This window comes from Hyla sarda, chromosome 8 (genome assembly GCF_029499605.1).
Source record: "Hyla sarda isolate aHylSar1 chromosome 8, aHylSar1.hap1, whole genome shotgun sequence".
In the NCBI taxonomy this organism is placed as follows: domain Eukaryota; kingdom Metazoa; phylum Chordata; class Amphibia; order Anura; family Hylidae; genus Hyla; species Hyla sarda.
The window spans coordinates 135,967,951-135,994,216 of NC_079196.1; the positions used below are offsets into that span (position 1 = coordinate 135,967,951).

Consider the following 26,266-nt stretch of genomic DNA (forward strand, 5'->3'; position numbering starts at 1 on the left):
AATGTCCCCAAATCAAGACTCAACATCTCAATTTTTTGCAGGCACAAAAGATTTCCCAGGTGGGACTTGCTGAAGATTGGCAGGAGTTGAAGAAATCAATCGCTCAGGAGGAATAATATGCCTAGGCGTGGAGTCCAATCCTACCACATTGGAGGACCTAGAAAGAGCATCAGCTGACGTTTTTGTTTGCAGGGCTGAAATGAATAAAAAAAAATAATCTGGAAAAGAAATGAGATCATCTGGCCTGCCAAGGGTTCAGTCGCTGAGCTGATTGAAGATATAGGAGTTTCTTATGGTCTGAATAGATGCTGACCGGGTGTGAAGAACCTTCTAATAAATGCTGCCACTCTTCCAAGACAAGTTTAATTACAAGGAGTTCCCAATCTCCAAAAGAGTAGTTCCTCTTTGCTGGTGAGAAAGTATTAGAGAAGAAACCACAGGTTACAATCTTGTTGAGTTAATACGGCACCTGCTCCTACGGATGATGCGTCCACTTCCAAAGCAAAGGGTTTTCCTAGATCTGGTCGGGTGCAGAGGCATATGCAGACTTTAAGCCAGTGAAGGCCTCTTCGGCCTCAGTAGGCCAAGTCTTGGGATTACAGTTTTTCTTAGTGAGAGCCACAAACGGAAAAGCCAAGGAAGAAAAATGTGGGATGAACTGATGATAATAATTGGCAAACCCAAGAAAAAGTTGTATAGCCCGTAGACCAGAAGGACAAGGCCAACTCAACACAGCAGTCAGTTTGTCAGGATCCATCTGTAGACGTTGATGGGAAACAATGCAACCCAGGAATGGCAGACTTGATCTCTCGAATAGGCATTTTTCAAGTTTGGCGTAAAGATGATTCTCCCGGAGGAGCTGTAGGAGCAGACGGACATGAGAGCGATGTTCCTCCAAATTGGGTTAGAAGATCAAGATGTCATCAAGGTACACCACAACACATGAATAAAGGAGATCTCGGACGATATCGTTGACAAATTCTTGGAAAACAGCTGGAGCGTTACAGAGACCAAAAGGCATCACAAGATACTCAAAGTGTCCATCTAAGGTATTGAAGGCTGTCTTCCACTCGTCTCCTTCATGGATATAAATAAGATTATATGCTCTCTGCAAATCCAACTTGGAGAAGACCTTGGCTCCACGAAGACGATCAAAAAGTTCTGAAATCAAAGGAAGAAGAAAGCATTTTTTGATCGTAATCTTGTTTAGACCCCCTGTAGTCAGTACAAGGATGAAGAGAGAACCATGCTTCTTCCCTACAAAGAAGAATCCAGCTCCGGCAGGAGATGAGGACTTTCGAATAAAGCCCTTCTGGAGGTTCTCTTGAATATATTTTGCCATGGCTTGTGTCTCAGAAACTGATAAAGGATAAATTCTTCCACGAGAAGGCTTGGTCCCAGACTGTAAGTCAATGGGACAATTCTGACGGCCTGCTTTTCGCAGAATACATCAGAATAATCTTGAGCTGGAGGAGGCAAGCCTGGCATAGAAAAAGCCAGTGAGACAAACTTAAGCAGTGTAGACTCAAGACAGTGGAAATAATGTCCCCAGCGGGTGACCTCACCAGATTTCCAATCAAGAAGTGGAGTGTGATGTTGAAGCCAAGGAAGACTGAGAAGAATTTTCGAAGTACAATGAGGAAGCACATAGACACTCTTTTCTTTATGTAATACGCCCACTTGCATAATGAGAGGTTCAGTGTTTTCTCCATTGACAGAAGAAATATACAAAGGCTTAGGAAGCCGAGACACAGGGAAACAATGTTTATGGACCAAGGAGGCATCAATAAAATCTCCAGCAGAACCAGAGTCCAAAAAGGCAGAAGCTGAGAGAGATGTCTTGGCAGGAGTACAAACTAAAAGCGGCATGATCAAACGAGAAGAGGTCGGATTCACACCCAGGGACCCATCTCCCACGTAACCTAGATGCGAGCATTTCCCGGATGCGGAGGACGTACGGGACAGTCTTTGAAAAACTGCTCTGGACTAGCACAATAACGGAACAAATTCTCATTGTGTTGACAGGATTTTTCAGCTGCATCAAGCAAGACTGATCCACCTGCATAGCCTCTTCGGCAAGAGTCAAAGGAGAAGGTAGAGGTGGACGTTGGAACACGGGGGCCAGACAAGGAAATTGCTGTGTTCGGACAGGTTCTCTTTCCAGACGAAGTTCTTCCTGCCTCCCGGCAAAACGCACATCAATTTGAGTGGCTAAATGGTTAAGTTCACTCAGGGTAGATGGAGGATCTTGTGCTGTGAGAGCATCCTTGATCCTACTGGACAATCCTTTTTAAATGTAGCACACAAGGCCATGAACCGCGTAGTCGCCAACCGCGTATTCCCCAACGGAGGAGTTCCCTTGGCTGAGGTTCAGAAGAGCCGTCTCTGCTGAAGAGGCTCATGTGGGTTCTTCAAATACTAGGAAAGCCGGCAAGTTTTAGGAGACCGGGTCATTATGATCCCAGAGAGGAGTTGCCCAGGCCAGGGCTTTTCCGGACAATAGACTGACAACAAATGTCACTTTAGGCCGCTCCGTCGGGAACTGATCAGCCATGAGCTCCAAATGCATAGGGCACTGAGTCACGAAGCTTCTACACAACTTAGGATCTCCTTCCAACTTTGTAGGCAAGGATAAACGAAGCTTAGATTCGGAAGGAGCTGCAGGTACAGGAGGAGAAACAGGAGCAGGTTGCGGCTGCTGTTGCTGTTGTTGCTGCTCGGCGGCAAGAAGTTGTTGCATCATGGCTGACAATTGATTCAGTTGTTGCGCCTGACGAGCTAACTTCTGCGACTGTTAAGCCACGACGGTGGAAAGATTCGAGACATCAGGCAGAGGCACCGTAGCGGGATCCATGGGCAGATCTTACTGTAACGGCTGTGGTAGGTGGATCCACTTGTGGGGAAGATGGCTTGGGCCGTACCAGGGAGCGGAGTCTAAGGTGCCACTTGTTTTTACCAGAGCCTGCCGCAAAGCAGGATGGTCTTGCTGCGACAGGATCAGGTGGCACCCAGGTCACTACCCCTGATACGACTCGCCCCCACTGGCAGCCGAGGTATAACATGGCACAGGAAGGATCAGACAACTCGTAATCAGAAATAGCAGAAGGTCAGGGCTGGCGGCTCAGATGCGTGGTCAGGAAACGTAGCAGGAGGTCTACAGGCAGGTGGCAAGAAGGCAAGGTTGTTAAGGAGTGGCTCTGGTTAAGCCTTGAATGTGCGTGACTGTCGCTGTCCAAATTAGTATATGCTGAGTATTGATACAAGAAACGTACCAGACAAAAGTTTGGTACAAACCTTCTCAGCAGAGGTTTTAGCTCACACTGGCTAAGGAATTCTGCTTTATTCAAGGAAGACAATTGTTATATATGGTTATCGAAAAGGGGAGGTTGTTTATCACATAAAAATCTTTGTGTTATTATTTGATTGGTCGTTTAAGTATATACGCTCATGTAAGAATTTTATTTAATCATAGTCAGCCGTTATATGATTTAAAGTCATATGCCGTTATATGATGCAAGTTTTCCTGTTTATCAGAAGATTCCAGATGTATCCGTTGTTTTGCACCAATTGCATATTTTTCAGTCTGATGTTATTTTTGTTATTTCTCCTTTCCTGGACACTGTAAATCTTATTTTCTTGCATCCTGGATGTTGTCACAGAGAGCAGGTTCCATCTTGGTTACAAGCAAATAGCAAGCTGATATAGCTCATAAGGATAATAATGCACTTGATTAGCATTAGCATGTATATGTATTGTTAATATATTGATCAACAATCAAAATCATAATAGTTATCCTTAACAGTGTTAGGTCACAAACCGGAAGGACAAAATACATGCAGGGCAAAACACAGTAACAAAATTAAAATTGAGAAAACAGACATGGTTGCACATCCACAACATGCACAATGATCTAATGCTTCTCAGCAAGGTTGTTAGTGTACTTTATGATCATGAAGTGCAAAGCCCACTAGTTACATCAAGTAAGTAGTGGTTCCCTAACGTTCCTAGCATAAAATGGCATAGCACTGGGCGTCAACCACCACTGCCACAACACCAGTGCCCACAGGGGGAACGACCCACTGGTAGAGCAGCCCCAATGCAACTCAAACCAGTCCCAGGGCCGTGCCTCCCCATAGACACGGTGCCACGACAGCAATGGATGCCACACAGCACCACACCAGTGTGAACAAGGTGTAAAAGCTAATTTACCATGTGCTCCATGTCACACTTACAAGTGGCCTTGACGTGGCTAGTGGGCTTTGCACTTCGTGATCATAAAGTACACTAATGACCTGTTAGTATAATAAATGTTGCTAAGAAGCATTAGATCATTGTGCATGTTGTGGATGTGCGACCATGTCTGTTTTCTCTATTTGAATTTATATTGTGTTTTCTATCCCCCCTCCTTTTTTGTTGTTTTTACTTGGTCTGCATTCTGCCCCTCCCCCTCAGCCAAGCCTTATATAAATTAGCAGGAAGCTGCATAGGGCCCCTTCCTTTCTGGCAGTCTCCCAGTCTGACTGGGAGCACATGGTAAGTGAGCTTTTACACCTTGTTCAGCACCCATTGCTGCCGTGGCACTGTGTCTGTGGGGAGGCACGGCCCTGGGACTGGTTTGAGTGGCATTGGGGCTGCTCTACCAGTTGGTCATTCCCCCTGTAGGCACTGGTGTTGTGGCGGTGGTGGTCGACGCCCAGTGCTATGCCATTTTATGCTAGGGACGTTAGGGACCCACTACTTACAGGTGACCTTGACGTGGCTAGTGGGCTTTGCACTTCATGATCATAAAGTACACTAACAACCTGTTAGTTTAATAAATGTTGCTGAGAAGCATTAGATCATTGTGCATGTTGTGGATGTGCAACCATGTCTGTTTTCTCTATTTGAATTCAAAACACAGGAACGCTTTCTCTAGGGGCTCAGGGCACACAAAGATCCGGCAAGAGGTAGAAGGAAGTGCAAAAACTTATAAGGAAGGGACAGGTGCAATTACTAATTAAGGGCGCACTGGCCCTTTAAATCTCAGAGCTCTGGCACACACGCCGTAGGAGGTGGTGGGGGGGGGGGGGGGGATGGCGCACCGGAGAACAGAGGCAGTGGGGAAGTCAGCAGGAGCAGAAGGTAATTGATGGCCCGAAAGTCGCATGTGGGCACGTCCCGCAATGCGAATTCCGGGCCTGCCGGAGGAAAAAGGAGGAGAGCACTCATGGCCAGAGTGAGTGGCCAGAGCGCTCAGTGCCACAGACCTAAAAACCCCATACAGCTGATGCCAATTGCCCCATTACAGAGGAAAAAATCCTTCCTGACCCAATGTGTCAATCAGAATAAGTCCCTGGATCCTCCACATCCCCTTGAACTTGTTTGAGTCAGACATCACAACATCATGTTGCAGAGAGTTCCATAGTCTCACTGCTCTTACAGTAAAGAATCCCCATCTGTGATGATGGTGAAACCTTCCTTCCTTTAGCTGTTGAAGATGCCCCCTTGTGTTGGTTATTGTCCTAGGTATAAAAAGATAACTAGAAAGATCTATGTAGTGTCCCTTCAAATATTTATACATTGAGATCAAATTGCAGCTAAGACGTCTTAAATAACCCCAAGCTGGATAACCTGTCTTGGTACTGAAACCCTCCCATACCATCAGTAATCTTTGTCACCCTCCTTTGCACCCTCTCCAGTTCAGCCATGTCCTTCTAATATACAGGTGTCCAAAATTGAACACAATACTCCATGTGCGGTCTGACTAATGATAAGTACAGAGGCAAAACTATGTTCCTGTCACAAGCCTCTATGCCTTTCTTGATAGATCCCATGACTTTGTTAGCTTTGATAGTAGCTGCCTGGCACTGGTCACTAATGTTGAGTTTACTGTCCATCAGTACCTCCAAGTCCTTGTCATTAGTAGTTTTACCTAATGTGTTATTATTTAGCACATAATTGTATTTTTTATACTTTTTGTATTTAATTTGCCATGTCTGTACCCAAGTCTCCAGGTTCCTAAGATCCCTCTGTAATATTAGGTTTTCCTCCTATATGGTGATCACCTTTTTTTTTTTATCAAATGGTGCCAGAAAGTTAAACATATTTGTAAATCACTTCTATTAAAAAATCTTACTTGTTCCAGTACTTTTTAGGGGCTGTATACTAAAGAGAAATCCAAAAAAGAAATTTCCTCTGATGTCATGACCACAATGCTCTCTGCTGACCTCTGCTGTCCATCTTAGGAACTGTTCAGAGCAGCATATGTTTGCTATGGGGATTTTCTCCTGTTCTGGACAGTTCTGAAAATGGACAGCAGAGGTCAGAAGAGAGCACTGTGGTCATGACATCAGCGTAAATGCATTCCTTTTTTGGATTTCTCTTTAGTATACAGCCCCTAAAAAGTACTGGAAGGATTAAGATTTTTTAATAGAAGTGATTTACAAATCAGTAGAAATATATATATTAGGGCTCAGGGTTTGAGACAACTGGACAGGTTGTGTTTCAAGTAATATTTCAATTTATTGATTATATATAGTGTGAAATAATCAATATATATAATCAATAAATTGAAATATTACTTGAAACACAACCTGTCCAGTTGTCTCAAACCCTGAGCCCTAATATATATATTTCTACAGACATACTACACTCTGACACCTTGGGTATAGGTGTCTAATTAGGTAGCCTGGGTTTATTTGGTGGGTAGTCAGACAAGAGCCTCTCCAACTCTTTTATATGTGAAAGTAGAGGAAGTTTCAGGCTCTATCCCTGGTCTGGATCCCAAGCAAGGAGAGGGTGTGGATCTCACCCAGAATAATGGAAATAAAGAAAGCGAACTCCAGCTCAGCTCAGGTAAATGCGGCTTTATTCACATCAACGAGGCAACAGGTACAGGGAGGAAGTGATGCGTTTCGGCCAGGTGCTGGCCTTAGTCGTACAATGATTACAAATTCCAAGTACTCTTATATATGGAACCAGGGGCTAGGGGAGGCACCCAGGGCTAATTAGCCCGGAGTGGCTCCCGTTCACACCCGGATCCACTAGCATAGAGAACAAAATACACTAATGCACCATTATTTCAATCATATGATGCGATCAGAGTTAAAAGAAATAAAAACAGAATCTTTATTTACTATATATAAAAAATACTAAGTGCAAATATAATGACTAACTATCTATGCGATTGCACATCGGCAGCCCAAAGAAACATAGGCTGATCCGATGTGCATCCGCTAAGGGTATAAAAGGTTCTCCAAAAAACATAGTGTGAACTGCGGCATAAGAATATGTGTTGTGTAATAATGATTAGAAAGATATATATATAAAGACACAAATGTCGCAGTCCACACAATGGCATAGGAAGAATTGCAATACATGAGATTATATATAGAAAGAAAATAATAGATTTATAAATATCAAAATATCTTGAATCTCATGTGATAATAATGACTGTAAAAAACGGAGGACCTTATGCAGGCAATGGTGAGAAATATATTATAGTATATTAATGTAATAAAAAGTAAATAATTAAATATATATAAATAGTATCAATACATGTGTTTAAGGCAAGACTGGAAAAATATATATATTCAAGAGCATAGTAGAAACGGACCTCTATCATAGGGCGAATATCATGAGTACACTAATGGGATCAAAAAATGAATAAGATGAAAAGAGAAGGAAAGAAGAGAAAAAAGGGGGGGGGGGGGGGGAAATATATGTAATGATGGACCCCTAATAGTGGAGCACTACGTCCAACCTTTTATTAAGACCCCTAGGAAACCTAGTGTCTAGCCTCAGGATCCAGTAAATTTCTCTATCCAAAAGTTTCTTTTTATGATCTCCTCCTCTCTTCGGGCAAAATACTTTTTCTATACCCTGCAATTTAACGCCTGTCCAATTGCATTCTGCAATATGTTTGGTTATCATAGAGGTGTTTCTACTGTCAAAGTGTGGAGTATCAGATAGATGTTTTCTGACCCGCACTTTTAAAGTATTTGTTGTACACCCCACGTACTGCACATTGCATGGCTCGCATGTGAATAAATAAATCACATATTTTGTATTGCAATTAATATAATGTTTTATCGGAAAGGAGTCATGGTTGGTGCAGGACGTGAAGGTGGCAGAGGGTGATATTATATTACAGCATTTACATATTCTATGGCCACATTTATAGGTTCCCCTATGTTCAAGCCACACCGGATTCAAATTATTTCTTTCAGAATATAGACTGGGAGATAATTTTTGTCCCAGAGTAGGTGCTCTACGAGCCACACAACTATATCCTCCATCCAGAGCAGGCGCCACTGTGGGATCCGCTAGGAGTATGGGCATATACTTATTAATGATTTTACAGATTTGCCCATATTGTGTACTATATGACGTAGAGAAAACTACCTTACGTTTGGCAATGTGTGCAGGAGCACAAGGTTTAGTACCAATGGGAAAAATCATATGTTTCCTATCTCTGTGTAACGCTACATTGTAGGCCCTATCTATATTCCAACTAGGGTATCCTCTCTGGCTTAATCGTTCTTTTATGTTGTTGGCTTCAAATTCAAAATGTTCTAATCTCGTGCAATTCCTCCTAGCCCGTACCATTTCCCCAGCAGGGATATTTTTGATTACGTGTGCAGGATGGCACGAACGGGCATGGAGGATTGAATTTACAGCTGTATCTTTTCTATAGGTTCTGGTAACTATGGAACGAGATTGAGTGTCCCCCATCAAAAATAAATCTAAAAAGGAAATTTCACTGGAATGAAAATGGATGGTAAAAATCAAACCTAAAGGATTGTCATTGAGATAATCAGAAAATCCCTGTATGGCCGCCACATCAGACCCCCAAATAAGTAGGAGGTCGTCAATATAGCGGCCATACCAGGAGATGAACTTGGCATAGGGGTTATGGGGGGCGAAAAGGTTCTCCCTCTCCCACCAACACATATAGATGTTGGCGAGAGAGGGGGAAAATTTCGCCCCCATCGACGCCCCAGTGATCTGTAGGTAGTACAGGTCATTGAACATAAAAAAATTATGAGATAAAAGAAAATCAACAACCAGGACCAGGTACTCCCGTAGATCACTGGGGTAAGATGTAAAAGTGGAGAGAAACCAGCTCAAGGCCTCTAAAGCCAGACTATGGGGAATGATGGAATATAGGGCAGTAACGTCTGCAGTGATTCACATGTGACACTCTTGCCATACAAATTCATCAAAGGCTGCTAAAACATGCTGTGTATCTTTAATGTAACCGGGCATGTGGGGAACAAAAGGTTGAAGCATACTATCGGTCCAGGCACAAAGCCTCTCATTGAGTGACCCTATGCCTGCCACGATAGGTCTCATCTGTGGTGGGAAGACGTTTTTATGAACCTTGGGTAAAGAATGGAATATAGCTACCACCGGACACTCAGGTACAAGATAATCTGCAATTTTTTGTGATAGTATTCCACTCTTCACCCCCAACTGTACAAGATTAATAAGGGCTTTCTTGAAAACGGGTGTCGGATTCCCCGACAGTGGCCTGTATGTAGTGCTGTCTGAAAGCATGGCGGTGTTTAACTTGCAATACAGGCCACTGTCCAGGAGAACGACACCCCCTCCTTTGTCCGCCTGAGGTATAGTCAAATCGTCCCATTTACTCAGTTGCATAAGAGCCTTGCGTTGTTTTTTATTAAGATTATCTTTATGATACATATCTTTTACTGAATGTGATAGATTAGCAAGTTCACGCTCCACCACATCCTGGAACATGTCAAGGGATGGGGTTCGTGATGCAACTGGGTAAAAATGGGGGTTAGATGGCTCAAAATTAGGCATGTCATCTATTTTTGTGTGGTCCTGTAGATCTTGTAGATTAGATAATACAACCAAATCATCAAATAAAATATTAGTACCACTAAAATTACTCATGCCGTATAAATTTGAGTCAGATGCAACATTTTCATGCAAATTAGATACTTCATTTACTGTACTATTATCATTAAATTCAGTTGTATCATATACATGATCTCGGCAATTATGAAAATGTTTTTTCACTGTAATATTGCGGACAAATTTGTTGAGATCCATTAATGTCCGAAAAAAGTCAAAGTCACATTTGGGAGAAAAAGACAAGCCTTTAGAGAGGAGATCAAGTTGCTCATGAGAAACAATTTTGGCCGATATGTTAAAGACAGGCAGGCAAGTTACCTCTTTCTCCCGTCTTTGCGAGCGCCTACGGCTTGATTGATGTTTCCGCCCTGCCCTCCGTTTTTTGAAGAAGAGGATCTGGTGTGAACAGTGTCCCTTGTATTCGGGAGAGGTGAGGATGCTGCATTGGGTCTGTTAATCCCTGAATTCAGGGATCGGTCTTGGACTTCTGAGGTGGAAATAACTGAGTCCGTATCCTGTGAGGTGAAGCTTACTCTTAGATCCTTCTTATTTTTGCGATGTTTGTATTTATTTCTGTTGGACTTCAGGATAGATCTGGGAGTGTGTGCATTTCCAATGCTAGATGGCCATTGATAGACGGTTCCAGTTTTGTAGTCCTGAAGGTCTCTTTGAAACTTGATATGTTTAGTTTCAGTGATTGTGGACTCTGTTTTTGTCAACTTGTCCATAATAGAATTGTCCAGGGTTATGAAATCATTATGGTTTTCAAATATAGAGGCTTGAGCTTGTAGATCTTGTATCTTTTTGCTGATATCCTCTAATGCTCTTTCTTCATATGACATAATCAGAGCCATAAATTTCAATGAAGAGTCGGTCATCAGCGCTTCCCATTCCTGTTTAAATGTTTCACAGTATATCGTAGTGGGGAATTTGCGCAAGAGTACTTGGAATTTGTAATCATTGTACGACTAAGGCCAGCACCTGGCCGAAACGCGTCACTTCCTCCCTGTACCTGTTGCCTCGTTGATGTGAATAAAGCCGCATTTACCTGAGCTGAGCTGGAGTTCGCTTTCTTTATTTCCATTATTCTGGGTGAGGTCCACACCCTCTCCTTGCTTGGGATCCAGACCAGGGATAGAGCCTGAAACTTCCTCTACTTTCACATTGCATGTTGGACTTTGCCCCTTTTTCCGTGCTCTCCTATCTCCTGAACGCCGTGAAACTTATACACAATATGGCGACCGGCGGCAGTCTTAAACCGGTGGAGGAGCGTCTGGACAGGTCGGCTAAGATGCAAGACATCTTTAATGCAACAACACAAGAGGCACAAGGTACAGTGGATCTAAGAATTCTTATGAATGAATTGCATAATGCATTAATTTCGGAGGCTAAAGTTTGGTGGGACTTGGCAACGCTCAGAAAATATACAGAGCAAAAAATGGTTCCAAGAGGTCTCCGCTTGCGCAAATTCCCCACTACGATATACTGTGAAACATTTAAACAGGAATGGGAAGCGCTGATGACCGACTCTTCATTGAAATTTATGGCTCTGATTATGTCATATGAAGAAAGAGCATTAGAGGATATCAGCAAAAAGATACAAGATCTACAAGCTCAAGCCTCTATATTTGAAAACCATAATGATTTCATAACCCTGGACAATTCTATTATGGACAAGTTGACAAAAACAGAGTCCACAATCACTGAAACTAAACATATCAAGTTTCAAAGAGACCTTCAGGACTACAAAACTGGAACCGTCTATCAATGGCCATCTAGCATTGGAAATGCACACACTCCCAGATCTATCCTGAAGTCCAACAGAAATAAATACAAACATCGCAAAAATAAGAAGGATCTAAGAGTAAGCTTCACCTCACAGGATACGGACTCAGTTATTTCCACCTCAGAAGTCCAAGACCGATCCCTGAATTCAGGGATTAACAGACCCAATGCAGCATCCTCACCTCTCCCGAATACAAGGGACACTGTTCACACCAGATCCTCTTCTTCAAAAAACGGAGGGCAGGGCGGAAACATCAATCAAGCCGTAGGCGCTCGCAAAGACGGGAGAAAGAGGTAACTTGCCTGCCTGTCTTTAACATATCGGCCAAAATTGTTTCTCATGAGCAACTTGATCTCCTCTCTAAAGGCTTGTCTTTTTCTCCCAAATGTGACTTTGACTTTTTTCGGACATTAATGGATCTCAACAAATTTGTCCGCAATATTACAGTGAAAAAACATTTTCATAATTGCCGAGATCATGTATATGATACAACTGAATTTAATGATAATAGTACAGTAAATGAAGTATCTAATTTGCATGAAAATGTTGCATCTGACTCAAATTTATACGGCATGAGTAATTTTAGTGGTACTAATATTTTATTTGATGATTTGGTTGTATTATCTAATCTACAAGATCTACAGGACCACACAAAAATAGATGACATGCCTAATTTTGAGCCATCTAACCCCCATTTTTACCCAGTTGCATCACGAACCCCATCCCTTGACATGTTCCAGGATGTGGTGGAGCGTGAACTTGCTAATCTATCACATTCAGTAAAAGATATGTATCATAAAGATAATCTTAATAAAAAACAACGCAAGGCTCTTATGCAACTGAGTAAATGGGACGATTTGACTATACCTCAGGCGGACAAAGGAGGGGGTGTCGTTCTCCTGGACAGTGGCCTGTATTGCAAGTTAAACACCGCCATGCTTTCAGACAGCACTACATACAGGCCACTGTCGGGGAATCCGACACCCGTTTTCAAGAAAGCCCTTATTAATCTTGTACAGTTGGGGGTGAAGAGTGGAATACTATCACAAAAAATTGCAGATTATCTTGTACCTGAGTGTCCGGTGGTAGCTATATTCCATTCTTTACCCAAGGTTCATAAAAACGTCTTCCCACCACAGATTAGACCTATCGTGGCAGGCATAGGGTCACTCAATGAGAGGCTTTGTGCCTGGACCGATAGTATGCTTCAACCTTTTGTTCCCCACATGCCCGGTTACATTAAAGATACACAGCATGTTTTAGCAGCCTTTGATGAATTTGTATGGCAAGAGTGTCACATGTGGATCACTGCAGACGTTACTGCCCTATATTCCATCATTCCCCATAGTCTGGCTTTAGAGGCCTTGAGCTGGTTTCTCTCCACTTTTACATCTTACCCCAGTGATCTACGGGAGTACCTGGTCCTGGTTGTTGATTTTCTTTTATCTCATAATTTTTTTATGTTCAATGACCGGTACTACCTACAGATCACTGGGGCGTCGATGGGGGCGAAATTTTCCCCCTCTCTCGCCAACATCTATATGTGTTGGTGGGAGAGGGAGAACCTTTTCGCCCCCCATAACTCCTATGCCAAGTTCATCTCTTGGTATGGCCGCTATATTGACGACCTCCTACTTATTTGGGGGTCTGATGTGGCGGCCATACAGGGATTTTCTGATTATCTCAATGACAATCCTTTAGGTTTGATTTTTACCATCCATTTTCATTCCAGTGAAATTTCCTTTTTAGATTTATTTTTGATGGGGGACACTCAATCTCGTTCCATAGTTACCAGAACCTATAGAAAAGATACAGCTGTAAATTCAATCCTCCATGCCCGTTCGTGCCATCCTGCACACGTAATCAAAAATATCCCTGCTGGGGAAATGGTACGGGCTAGGAGGAATTGCACGAGATTAGAACATTTTGAATTTGAAGCCAACAACATAAAAGAACGATTAAGCCAGAGAGGATACCCTAGTTGGAATATAGATAGGGCCTACAATGTAGCGTTACACAGAGATAGGAAACATATGATTTTTCCCATTGGTACTAAACCTTGTGCTCCTGCACACATTGCCAAACGTAAGGTAGTTTTCTCTACGTCATATAGTACACAATATGGGCAAATCTGTAAAATCATTAATAAGTATATGCCCATACTCCTAGCGGATCCCACAGTGGCGCCTGCTCTGGATGGAGGATATAGTTGTGTGGCTCGTAGAGCACCTACTCTGGGACAAAAATTATCTCCCAGTCTATATTCTGAAAGAAATCATTTGAATCCGGTGTGGCTTGAACATAGGGGAACCTATAAATGTGGCCATAGAATATGTAAATGCTGTAATATAATATCGCCCTCTGCCACCTTCACGTCCTGCACCAACCATGACTCCTTTCCGATAAAACATTATATTAATTGCAATACAAAATATGTGATTTATTTATTCACATGCGAGCCATGCAATGTGCAGTACGTGGGGTGTACAACAAATACTTTAAAAGTGCGGGTCAGAAAACATCTATCTGATACTCCACACTTTGACAGTAGAAACACCTCTATGATAACCAAACATATTGCAGAATGCCACTCCGGCAATTGGACAGGCGTTAAATTGCAGGGTATAGAAAAAGTATTTTGCCCGAAGAGAGGAGGAGATCATAAAAAGAAACTTTTGGATAGAGAAATTTACTGGATCCTGAGGCTAGACACTAGGTCTCCTAGGGGTCTTAATAAAAGGTTGGACGTAGTGCTCCACTATTAGGGGTCCATCATTACATATATTTCCCCCCCCCCTTTTTTCTCTTCTTTCCTTCTCTTTTCATCTTATTCATTTTTTGATCCCATTAGTGTACTCATGATATTCGCCCTATGATAGAGGTCCGTTTCTACTATGCTCTTGAATATATATATTTTTCCAGTCTTGCCTTAAACACATGTATTGATACTATTTATATATATTTAATTATTTACTTTTTATTACATTAATATACTATAATATATTTCTCACCATTGCCTGCATAAGGTCCTCCGTTTTTTACAGTCATTATTATCACATGAGATTCAAGATATTTTGATATTTATAAATCTATTATTTTCTTTCTATATATAATCTCATGTATTGCAATTCTTCCTATGCCATTGTGTGGACTGCGACATTTGTGTCTTTATATATATATCTTTCTAATCATTATTACACAACACATATTCTTATGCCGCAGTTCACACTATGTTTTTTGGAGAACCTTTTATACCCTTAGCGGATGCACATCGGATCAGCCTATGTTTCTTTGGGCTGCCGATGTGCAATCGCATAGATAGTTAGTCATTATATTTGCACTTAGTATTTTTTATATATAGTAAATAAAGATTCTGTTTTTATTTCTTTTAACTCTGATCGCATCATATGATTGAAATAATGGTGCATTAGTGTATTTTGTTCTCTATGCTAGTGGATCCGGGTGTGAACGGGAGCCACTCCGGGCTAATTAGCCCTGGGTGCCTCCCCTAGCCCCTGGTTCCATATATAAGAGTACTTGGAATTTGTAATCATTGTACGACCAAGGCCAGCACCTGGCCGAAACGCGTCACTTCCTCCCTGTACCTGTTGCCTCGTTGATGTGAATAAAGCCGCATTTACCTGAGCTGAGCTGGAGTTCGCTTTCTTTATTTCCAACTCTTTTATATGATTTACAAATCTGTTTAACTTTCTGGCACCAGTTGATTTAAAAAAAAAAAAAAAAAAGTTTTCCACGGGAGTACCCCTTTAATAAAAATATTGAAAAGAAGAGTAGATTCCATTGATACTCCCCCTCTGCTTCCTATCACTGAGCCAGTTACTAAGCCATTTACATATATATTCCCCTAGTCCCAACAGCCTCATTTTATGTACTATCTTCTGTATCAAATGCCTTAGAAAAAGTAAACGGGAGTTAGCAAATTGCGTAACTTTCCCAATTCAGCTGCTTCCTGCTTTCCTTTCCACCTTCAGCTAACAGGAGATTCCGGAAAAGTAAGAAGATAGAACAATGACCACTTTAATGACCACTACAGAAAAAAAATTGTTTTTGCAATACCTACACAATCAGATGAAAATTTGTATACTTAAAAAAAATCCCTAAAAAGTTGCAAAAAAGTAGCTGATAAATTATAAGACAAATTTAGAGCAAAAATATAGTACACATGCAATGATGAATTTCCCCTAAAGTGTTGAATGGCCAAGTAAAGTCCTGATCTTAAAGGGGCTGTCAGGATTAGAAAAACAGATCAGATTTCTTAAACAACAGCGCCACACCTGTTAACCCCTTAAGGACCAGGCCATTTTACACCTTAGGACCAGAGCATTTTTTGAACATCTGATCACTGTCACTTTAAGCATTAATAACTCTAAGACGCTTTTACCTATCATTCTGATTCCAAGATTGTTTTTTTCGTGACATATTCTACTTTATGTTATTGGTAAAATTTTGTCGATACTTGCATCGTTTCTTAGTGAAAAATTCCAAAATTTGATGAAAAAATTGAAAATTTTGCATTTTTCTAACTTTGAAGCTATCTGCTTGTAAGGAAAATGGATATTCCAAATATTTTTTTTTTTATTCATATATACAATATGTCCACTTTATGTTTGCATCATAAAATTGATAAGTTTTTACTTTTGGAAGACACCAGAGGGCTTCAAAGTTCAGCAGCAATTTTCCAATTTTTCACAAAATTTCCAAAATCACAATTTTTCAGGGACCAGTTCAGGTTTGAAGTGGATTTGAAGGGTCTTCATCTTAGAAACACCCCATAATTGACCCCATTATAAAAACTGCACCCCCCAAAGTATTCAAAATGGCATTCAGTCAGCATTTTAACCCTTTAGGTGTTTCACAGGAATAGCAGCAAAGTGAAGGAGAAAATTCACAATCTTCATTTTTTACACTTGCATGTTCTTGTAGACCCAATTTTTAAATTTTTACAAGGGGTAAAAGGAGAAAATGTATACTTATATTTGTAGCCCAATTTCTCTCGAGTAAGCACATACCTCATATGTCTTAAATTGTTCGGCAGGCGCAGTAGAGGGCTCAGAAGCGAAGGAGCGACCAGGGGATTACGTTTTTCTGAAATGGTTTTTGGGGGGCATGTTGCATTTAGGAAGCCCCTATGGTGCCAGAACAGGAAAAAATACCCACATGGCATACCATTTTGGAAACTAGACCCCTTGAGGAACGTAACAAGGAATAAAGTGAGCCTTAATACCCCACAGATGTTTCACGACTTTTGCATATGTAAAAAAATGTTAAAAAAATTTCACTAAAATGTGTGTTTCCCCCCAAATTTCACATTTATGCAAGGGTTAATAGCAGAAAATACCCCCCAAAATTTGTAACCCCATCTCTTCTGAGTATGGAGGTACCCCATAAGTTGACCTGAAGTGCACTACGGGCGAACTACAATGCTCAGAAGAGAAGGAGTGATATTTGGCTTTTTGAGAGCAAATTTTGCTCGGGGGCATGTCGCATTTAGGAAGCCCCTATGGTGCCAGAACAGCAAAAAATACCCACATGGCACACCATTTTGGAAACTAGACCCCTTGAGGAACGTAACAAGGAATAAAGTGAGCCTTAATACCCCACAGGGGTTTCACGACTTTTGCATACGTAAAAAAAAAAAAAAATCACTAAAATGTGTGTTTCCCCCCCAAATTTCACATTTTTTGCAAGGGTTAATACCAGAAAATACCCCCCAATATTTGTAACCCCATCTCTTCTGAGTATGGAGGTACCCCATAAGTTGACCTGAAGCGCACTACGGGCGAACTACAATGCTCAGAAGAGAAGGAGTGATATTTGGCTTTTTGAGAGCAAATTTTGCTCTGGGGGCATGTCACATTTAGGAAGCCCCTATGGTGCCAGGACAGCAAAATAACCCCCACATGGCATACCATTTTAGACCCCTTGAGGAACGTAACAAGGGGTACAGTGAGCATTTACCCCCCCACTGGTGTCTGTCAGATCTTTGGAACAGTGGGCTGTACAAAATTTTTAATTTGCACAGCCCACTGTTCCAAAGATCTGTCAGACACCAGTGGGGAGTAAATTCTCACTGCACCCCTCATTACATTCCGTGAGGGGTGTAGTTTCCGAAATGGGTTCACATGTGTTTTTTTTTTTTTTTTTTTTGCGTTTGTCAAAACCTTTGTAACAATCAGCCAGCCCTGTGCAAATCACCTCAAATGTACATGGTGCACTCTCCCTTCTGGGCCTTGTTGTGCGTCCCCAGAGCACTTTGCGCCCACATATGGGGTTTCTCCGTAGTCGGGAGAAATTGTATTACAAATTTTGGGGGGCGTTTTTCCCTTTTACCTCTTGTCAAAATGAAAAGAATGGGGCAACACCAGCATGTTAGTGTAAAAAAAAAATAGTTTTTTACACTAACATGCTGGTGTAGACCCCCAACTTCACCTTTTCATAAGGGGTGAAAGGAGAAAAAGCCCCCCAAAATTTGTTAGGCAATTTCTCCCGAGAACGGCGATACCCCATATGTGACCCTAAACTGTTGCCTTGAAATACGACAGGGCTCCGAAGTGAGAGAGCGCCATGTGCATTTGAGGCCTGAATTAGGGATTTGCATAGGGGTGGACATAGGGGTATTCTATGCCAGTGATTCCCAAACAGGGTGCCTCCAGCTGTTGCAAAACTCCCAGCATGCCTGGACAGTCAACGGCTGTACGGCAATACTGGGAGTTGTTGTTTTGCAACAGCTGGAGGCTCCATTTTGGAAACAGTGGCGTACCAGACGCTTTCATTTTTATTGGGGAGGGGGGCTGTGTAGGGGTATGTGTATATGTAGTGTTTTTTTACTTTTTATTTTATTTTGTGGTAGTGTAGTGTAGTGTTTTTAGGGTACAGTCACACGGGCAGCGGGTACAGCGAGTTTGAGCTGCCGCGCAAAATTTGCTGCATCGCAAACTTGCAGCCTGATACTCATTGTAAGCCCCCTGCCCATGTGAGTGTACCCTGTACATTCACAGGGGGAAAGGGACCAACAGCTGTTGCAAAACCACAACTCCCAGCATGCACAGTCCATCAGTGCATGCTGGTAGTTATAGTTTTGCAACAGCTGGAGGCACACTGGTTGGGAAACACTGAGTTAGGAAACAGACAATGTTTCCCAACCAGTGTGCCTCCAGATGTTGCAAAACCACAACTCCCAAACATTCTCAGGCATGCTGGGAGTAGTAGTTCGGCAACATCTTTAGAGCCAGATGTTGCCGAACTGCAACTCCCAGCATGCTTGTAGTTGTAGTTTTGCAACATCTGGAGGACTACAGTTTGCAGACCACTAATACAGTGGTTCCCAATCTGTGCCCTTCCAGATGTTGCAAAACTACAACTCCCAGTATGCCAAAACTGTCCAGGCATGCTGGGAGTTGTAGTTCTGCAACATCTGAAGGGCCAGATCTTACAGAACTACAACTCCCAGCATGCCTGGACAGTAAGGGAATGCTGAGGATGTGTAGTTTTGCAACATCTGGAAGGGCACAGTGGTCTCCAAACTGTGGACCTCCAGATGTTGCAAAACTGCAACTCCCAGCATGCCCAGACGCCAAGGGCTGTCTGGGCATGCTGGGAGTTGTAGTTTACAGGGTCCCATTACAGCATTGCATGTCGCTTTACGGCGACATGCATTGCTGTAAAGGGCCCGACCGCGGCTGAAGATCTACTCACCTGTCGCTGTCTCCGCCGCCGGGATCCGGGTCTTCAGGGACGAGGTAAGTATCGGGGCCAGTCCTCAGCACTCCCCCGTCCCCCACCGCGTCCTCTGGTCTTCCTCCCATCCTCTCCGGACTTCAAGGGGCCGGGCAGGGCGGGAGGAAGTAACCGCCCCCCCCCCCCCCCCTGCGATTGGTCGGTTAGTTAACCGACGGATCGCAGGGGATCGGAGGAGGTGGCAGGCTTGCCACCTCGCTCCTAGGCTCCAGCATGGTCCTGGCTGTCTGTGACAGCCGGGATCATGCAAAATTACCGGGCGGTCGGGTCCCAGACCCGATCAGCCCGGTATCGCCGCAGATCGCAAGGGCGATTTCCCTTGCGATTTGCGGTGATCGCCGACAGGGGGGGCCTACATGGCCCCCCTCGGCGTTTGCCCTGGATGCCTGCTGAAGCATTTCAGCAGGCACCCGGTTCCGATCTCTGCCCGGCGAGCGGCAGAGACCGGAAAACGCCATGACGTTGTGGAACGTCATTGGTCCTTAAAGCCCAGGGTGCCATGACGTTCCACAACGTCATTGATCCTTATGAGGTTAAAGGGGTATTCCGCTCACGGGGGCGGAGCCGTGACATCACGATGCTCCGTCCCCTGATCTCCCCGTCATCACGCACAGAGCCAGTGTGCTCTGTAGTGATGACAGTGGGACGCCGCTGCAGAGATCGCCAGGGTCCCCAGTGGCGTGATCAGATATCTTATCCCCTTAGGTCACAAACCGGATTGGATATGATGTTTCCAATGGAGTACCCCTTTAATGCGAAGTTGTAACACTACACAAAAGGACAGATTAAGTACTGTTTTTGGAGAAGCAGAAATGGTGTATAAGGACCATAAGCAAGCAGTTTATTGGAAGTTTCCTTTCATAAAACTCTCGTTTATGGTCCTTCTTTAACATTTATATTTGATTAGAGGGGACAAAATAAGTTGAAGCGGCTGTTTTTGGAGGATTGTGCTAAAATTCCAAGCTGGTGTGTAGGAGTAATCAACAACTACTGAAAACCAGATACTGAAATCATCCTTTAGTAACTCACAGACATGTGATTTTAGATAACTTTCCTCAATAAGTAAATGACTAAATGGGGTAGTTATCAAGGCAACTCCAACGCACAGGCTTTCTCACCAGTGCACAGGCTCACTGATGTTATGTAGAGGCGGACACTTCTACATACATCCAGCAAGCTTGTGTGCCCATGCTGATATCTCTGCGCTAGTCGGGATTTCAACAGCAGTCTTTGCTGTTTTGGCAGCGTAAATTGCTATATATCTGGCGAGTGGGAGCTTCACACATAACCACGCCCCCTTTCCACTAAGCCATACCCTTTATGTGACCGCCGGCAAAAAGGGCAAATAATCGCACATTTGCAGCTAGCACAGAAATTATTGTCTTTATTTGGTAGATTGAAAAAGAATCGCAGATGATAGTCTACCCCCGCCTTATTTTTTTAACTCATTTGCTTGAACTGGTTCTCCTTATCTACTTTTAGGACTTAAAAATCTAAGTAAAATTTATCAGAAATATAAAAAATTCTGAAAACTTCACAATTTTCTAGCACCACTATACATGTAAACCTATCCTTTGTGCTTACAAAATGACTGGATTTTTTTTGCTACCACACGATTACCGTAAGTGAGTTTTGCTTTGTTAATTTCATTTAAAAAAAAAAAAAATTTGGTATACATCAGACCAGATTCACTTTTCCAAATGTGCCAGAATTCTTAAATGACTTGCACTTCATTATCTTTTAAACCTCCTTTAGAAATTTTTCTGCTGGAATAAAAAAGAGGCGTGACCTCTCTAAATGGGTTGTGGCTGTAGTAAAGGGGTTTTGGACATCTACAGGATAGGCCATCAATCGCTGTTCGGTGGGGTTCTGAAATCCAACATCAGCTGCTCGGTGCTCTGCACTATACCGTAAACTGGGTTGGAAGTCCTGCACTGTTTATTGTATAGTGGTGGTACTGGGTAACTGTAGTTTGGCTCCCATTTACTTTATATCTGCACCTATTATGCAATGAACAGCACCAAACAGCTGATCAACGCTATAGGGCACCAAACAGCTGATCAATGCTGATGCTGGGTGGTAACATCCTGCTGATCAGCAGTTGATGGCCTTGTCCCAGAAAAAATAAACTTTAAAAAAAGGACATGGCCTAAATGCAACAAATAACATTTTAATGTACAATTCTGGTTTAAAGTAAGCCAACTAATAGTTGGTCTAAACTAAGAAGTATTTAGATACGCCAGATTTATTAATCAGCATGATACACTTTGATGAATCTGGTGCTATTGTAGACTGTCTATATAAGTTTGCACTAAGAATTTGATAATTTTAGGATATCTGGGCCAATGAGGCTGGGTTTATACATTAGGATAAATTTACTAAAGTTGTGTCATTCTTAGAGAGCGCAAGCTTAGACAGAAATTCTTCATTTGCACCAGATTTACCCAAGTGTATCAGGCTTTTTGATAAATCTGGTGTACCTAAATACTATCTTGTCTTAGTTATCTTACATTAAACTGCAAATGTGTGTCAAACTTTTGACACATTTTGACCATGCGCCTTTCTTTCTGGCTTTTTGGTTGGACATGGCAGAAAAGTGTCTTAAATTAAAATAAAAAGAATATGTTGCACAAGCCATGCATGTCAGTTGTATTGTTGCAAATTGAATTTGTAATAATTAATATGTGCCATTGTGTTTTTGTTGCTTAAGCTGAACTGTGGTCAAAAATGCATAGAAAAAAAGCAGTAAAATGTATGTGTTTTCGGAAATGCATGCATTTTTGAAAGCAGCAAGTAAAACATGATTTTGCGACAGCTCATGTCATACATAGCAATGCAAAACCCACACAATTTAGGATTTAATCTGGAGTCCTTTGCTTACAAAATGCAGAGGTAAAGTTAAAGCATTCTTTATAGCTAAAGCATGGACTGTATGTAAAAAAGAAACACAGTAAAAAAGGCAACAAAAATAGAATTTGGAAGCACAGTCTAATACACAATGCAATCTTCAAATTATTTGGTAACAATTTTTTGGGTGCTGGTAACAAGGCAAATCTTTTATATTCTTGTGTAATGGCTGACTCTTATTGTGATTATTGTTGTTGTTTTTTATCTTTAGAGATGTCAATGAAAAAAATACAGTAAAGGGGTAAGTGATGTTAGTTTGATTTAAAGGGTAAGTGATGTTTGTTCCATAATAAATGTTATTTGTGCAAAATGTGTTGAACATTTATGGTGACATGCTTTTAAAGGGGTACTCCGGTGGAAAACTTTTTTTTTAAAATCAACTGGTGCCCTGAAAGGTAAACAGATTTGTAAATAACTTCTAATAAAAAATCTTAATCCTTCCAGTACGTATTAGCTGCTGAATACTAAAGAGGAAATTATTTTCTTTTTGGAACACAGGGCTCTATGCTGACATCACAAGCACAGTGCTTCTCTGCTGAGATCTTTGTCCATTTTAAGAACTGTCCAGAGTAGGAGAAAATCCCCATAGCAAACATATGCTGTTCTGGACATTTCCTAAGATGGACAGAGATGTCAACAGAGAAGCACTGTGCTCGTGATGTCAGCATAGAGCACTGTGTTCCAAAAGAAAATAATTTCCTCTTTAGTATTCAGCAGCTAATAAGTTCTGGAAGGATTAAGATTTTTTAATAGAAGTAATTTACAAATCTGTTTAACTTGCTGGTACCAGTTGATTTAAAAAAAAAAGTTTTCCACCAGAGTACCCCTTTAACCCCTTAACGGCTCAGCCCTTTCTTGCAATTCTGACCTCTGTCACTTTATGCATTAATAACTCTGGGATGCTGTTACTCATTATTCTGATTCCGAGACAGTTTTTTCGTGACATATTCTACTTTAACACAGTGGTAAATTTTCATCGATACTTGCATCCTTTCTTGGTGAAAAATCTCAAAATTTCATGAAAAACTTTGAAAATGTAGCATTTTTCTAACTCTGAAACTCTGTTTGTAAGGAAAATGGATACAGCAAATAAATGATATACTGATTCACATATACAATATGTCTATGTTTATATCTGCATCATGAAGTTGGCGTGTTTTTACTTTTGGAAGACATCAGAGGGCTTCAAAGTTCAGCAGCAATTTTCCACAAAATTTTCAAAATCGGAATTTTTCAGGGACCAGTTAAGTTTTGAAGTGGATTTGAGAGGTCTTCTTATTAGATATACCCCATAAATGACCCCCATTATAAAACCTGCACCCCCCAAAGTATTCAAAATGACATTCAGAAATTGTGTTAACCCTTTAGGTGTTTCACAGGAATAGCAGCAAGGTAAAGGAGAAAATTCAAAATCGGAATTTTTTACACTCGCATGTTCTTGTAGACTCAGTTTTTGAAATTTTACAAGGGGTTAAAGGAGAAAAAGACCTCCAAAATTTGTAACCCAATTTCTCTCGAGTAAGGAAATACCTCATATGTGGATGTCAAGTGCTTTGTGGGTGCACTACAAGGCTCAGAAGGGAAGGAACGACAATGGGATTTTGGAGAGTGTTTTCTGAAATGGTTTCTGGGGGGTAACATTTAGGAAGCCCCTATGGTGCCAGAACAGCAGAAAACCCCCACATGGCATACTATTTTGGAAACTACACCCCCCAAGGAAAGTAACAAGGGGTCCGCTGAGGTGTTTGACAACTTTTCGTTAAAGTCGGATGTGTAAATTAATTAATAATTCTTTTCACTAAAATGCTGGTTTTCCCCCAAATTTTAAATTTTTTACAAGGGGTTATAGGAGAAAATGCCCCCCAAAATATGTAACCCCATCTCTTCTGAGTATGGAAATACCCCATGTGTGGACATCAAGTGCGCTGCTGGCGCACTACAATGCTCAGAGAAGAAGTCACATTTGGCTTTTGGAAAGCAAATTTTGCTGAAATTCTTTTTGGGGGGCATGTCACATTAAGGAAGCCCATATGTTGCCAGAAAAAAAAACACACATGGCATACAGGGACTACACCCCTCATGGAACCTAACATGGCATACAGTGAGCCTTAGCACCCCACAGGTGCTTGGCAAATTTCTGCTAAAGTTGGACGTGAAAATGAAAAAAAATGTTTAACAAAAATGCTGGTGTTACCCCAAATTTTTCATTTTTACAAGGGGTAATTGGAGAAAAAGCCTCCCAAAATTTGTAACCCCATTTCTTCTGAGTATGGAAATACCCCATAGGTGGATGTAAAGTGCTCTGCGGGTGAACTACAATGCTCAGAAGAGGAGGAGCACCATTGGGCTTTTGGTGAGAAAATTTGGTTGGAATAGAAGTAACATAATAACATAATAAGGTTGAAAAAAGACCAGAGTCCATCTAGTTCAACCTATATCCCTAATAAGTCCCTACTGAGTTGATCCAGGGGAAGGCAAAAAACCCTCATACTAGAGGTAAAAATTCCTTCCCGACTCCAAATATGGCAGTCAGAATAAATCTCTGGATCAACCTTATGTCCCTATAAATCTAGTGTACATAACCGACAATGTTGTTTTTCTCCAAAAATCCATCCAGACCCCTTTTGAACTCTTTTACAGAGTTTACCATTACCACCTCCAGTCTCGCTGCTCTTACAGTGAAGAACCCCCATCTGTGCTGCTGTAGAAACCTTCTTTCCTCTAAACATAGAGGATGCCTCCTTGTTATAGATACAGTCCTGGGTACAAATAGATCATGGGAGAGATCTCTGTACTGTCCCCTGATATATTTATACATAGTTATTAGGTTTCCCTTAAGCCTTTATTTTTCTAAACTAAATAAACCCAATTTTGATAATCTTTCTGGCTACTGTAGTCCTCCCATTCCCTGTATTACCCTGGTTGCCTGTCTTTGAACCCTCTCCAGCTCCACTATATCTTACTTGTACACTGGTGCCCAGTACTGTACACAGTATTCTATGTGTGGTCTGACTAGTGATTTGTACAGTGGTAGAATTATTTCCTTGTCGTGGGCATCTATGCCCCTTTTGATGCACCCCATGATTTTATTTGTCTTGGCCGCAGCTGCCCGATACTGGTCACTACAGCTAAATACTAAGACTAAGACCCCTAAGTCCTTTTCCATTTCAGTCGTCCCAAGTGTTCTCCCATTTAATATATAACCCCGTCCTGGATTTTTCCTCCCCATGTGCATTACCTTACATTTATCAATGTTATACCTCATCTGCCACTTCCCAGCCCAAACCTCCAACATATCCAGATCCATATGTAACAGTGCACTGTCCTCTATAGTGTTTACCGCTTTACAGATTTTATTATCATCTGCAAAGATTGCTACTTTACTATTCAACCCCTCTACAAGGTCATTAATGAATATATTAAATAGAACAGGACCCAAGACTGACCCCTGTGGTACCCCACTAGTAAGTCACCCAATCAGAATAAGTACCATTAATAACCACCCTCTGTTTCCTATCACTGAGCCAGTTACTTACCCACTTGCACACATTCTCCTCCAGCCCAATCCTTCTCATTTTATGCACCAACCTTTTATGCGGCAACGTATCAAATGGTTTGGAAAAATCCAGATATACGACATTCCACGATTCCCACTGGTCCAGTCTGGAGTTCACCTCCTCAAAAAAGTTGATCAGGTTATTTTGACAGGACCGATCCCTCATAAATGCTGATATGGAGTAATACATTTATTTTTATCAATATACTCCAAGATAGCATCTCTTAATTTACATACAACGGAGGTTAAACTAACAGGTCTGTAATTCCCGGGGTCACCTTTTGTCCCCTTTTTAAATATTGACACCACATCTGCCATGCGCCAGTCCTGGGGAACAGTCCCTGTTACTATAGAGTCCTTAAATATTAAAAATAGAGGTCTGTCTATTACAATACTTA

The 26,266-nt window shown here is 41.8% G+C and overlaps 1 protein-coding gene across 5 annotated transcripts in view; it reads left to right on the forward strand.

Annotated features, from left to right (window-relative positions):
- Nucleotides 1-26,266, forward strand: part of STAT1 (signal transducer and activator of transcription 1) — a 1,320,138-nt gene that overhangs the window by 625,196 nt on the left and 668,676 nt on the right. For all 5 annotated transcript variants that reach the window (XM_056535944.1, XM_056535945.1, XM_056535942.1 and 2 more), the window contains one exon: nucleotides 22,524-22,553. In XM_056535944.1, coding sequence (XP_056391919.1) covers nucleotides 22,524-22,553 — 30 coding nt within the window. The remainder of the gene's footprint in view (nucleotides 1-22,523; nucleotides 22,554-26,266) is intronic.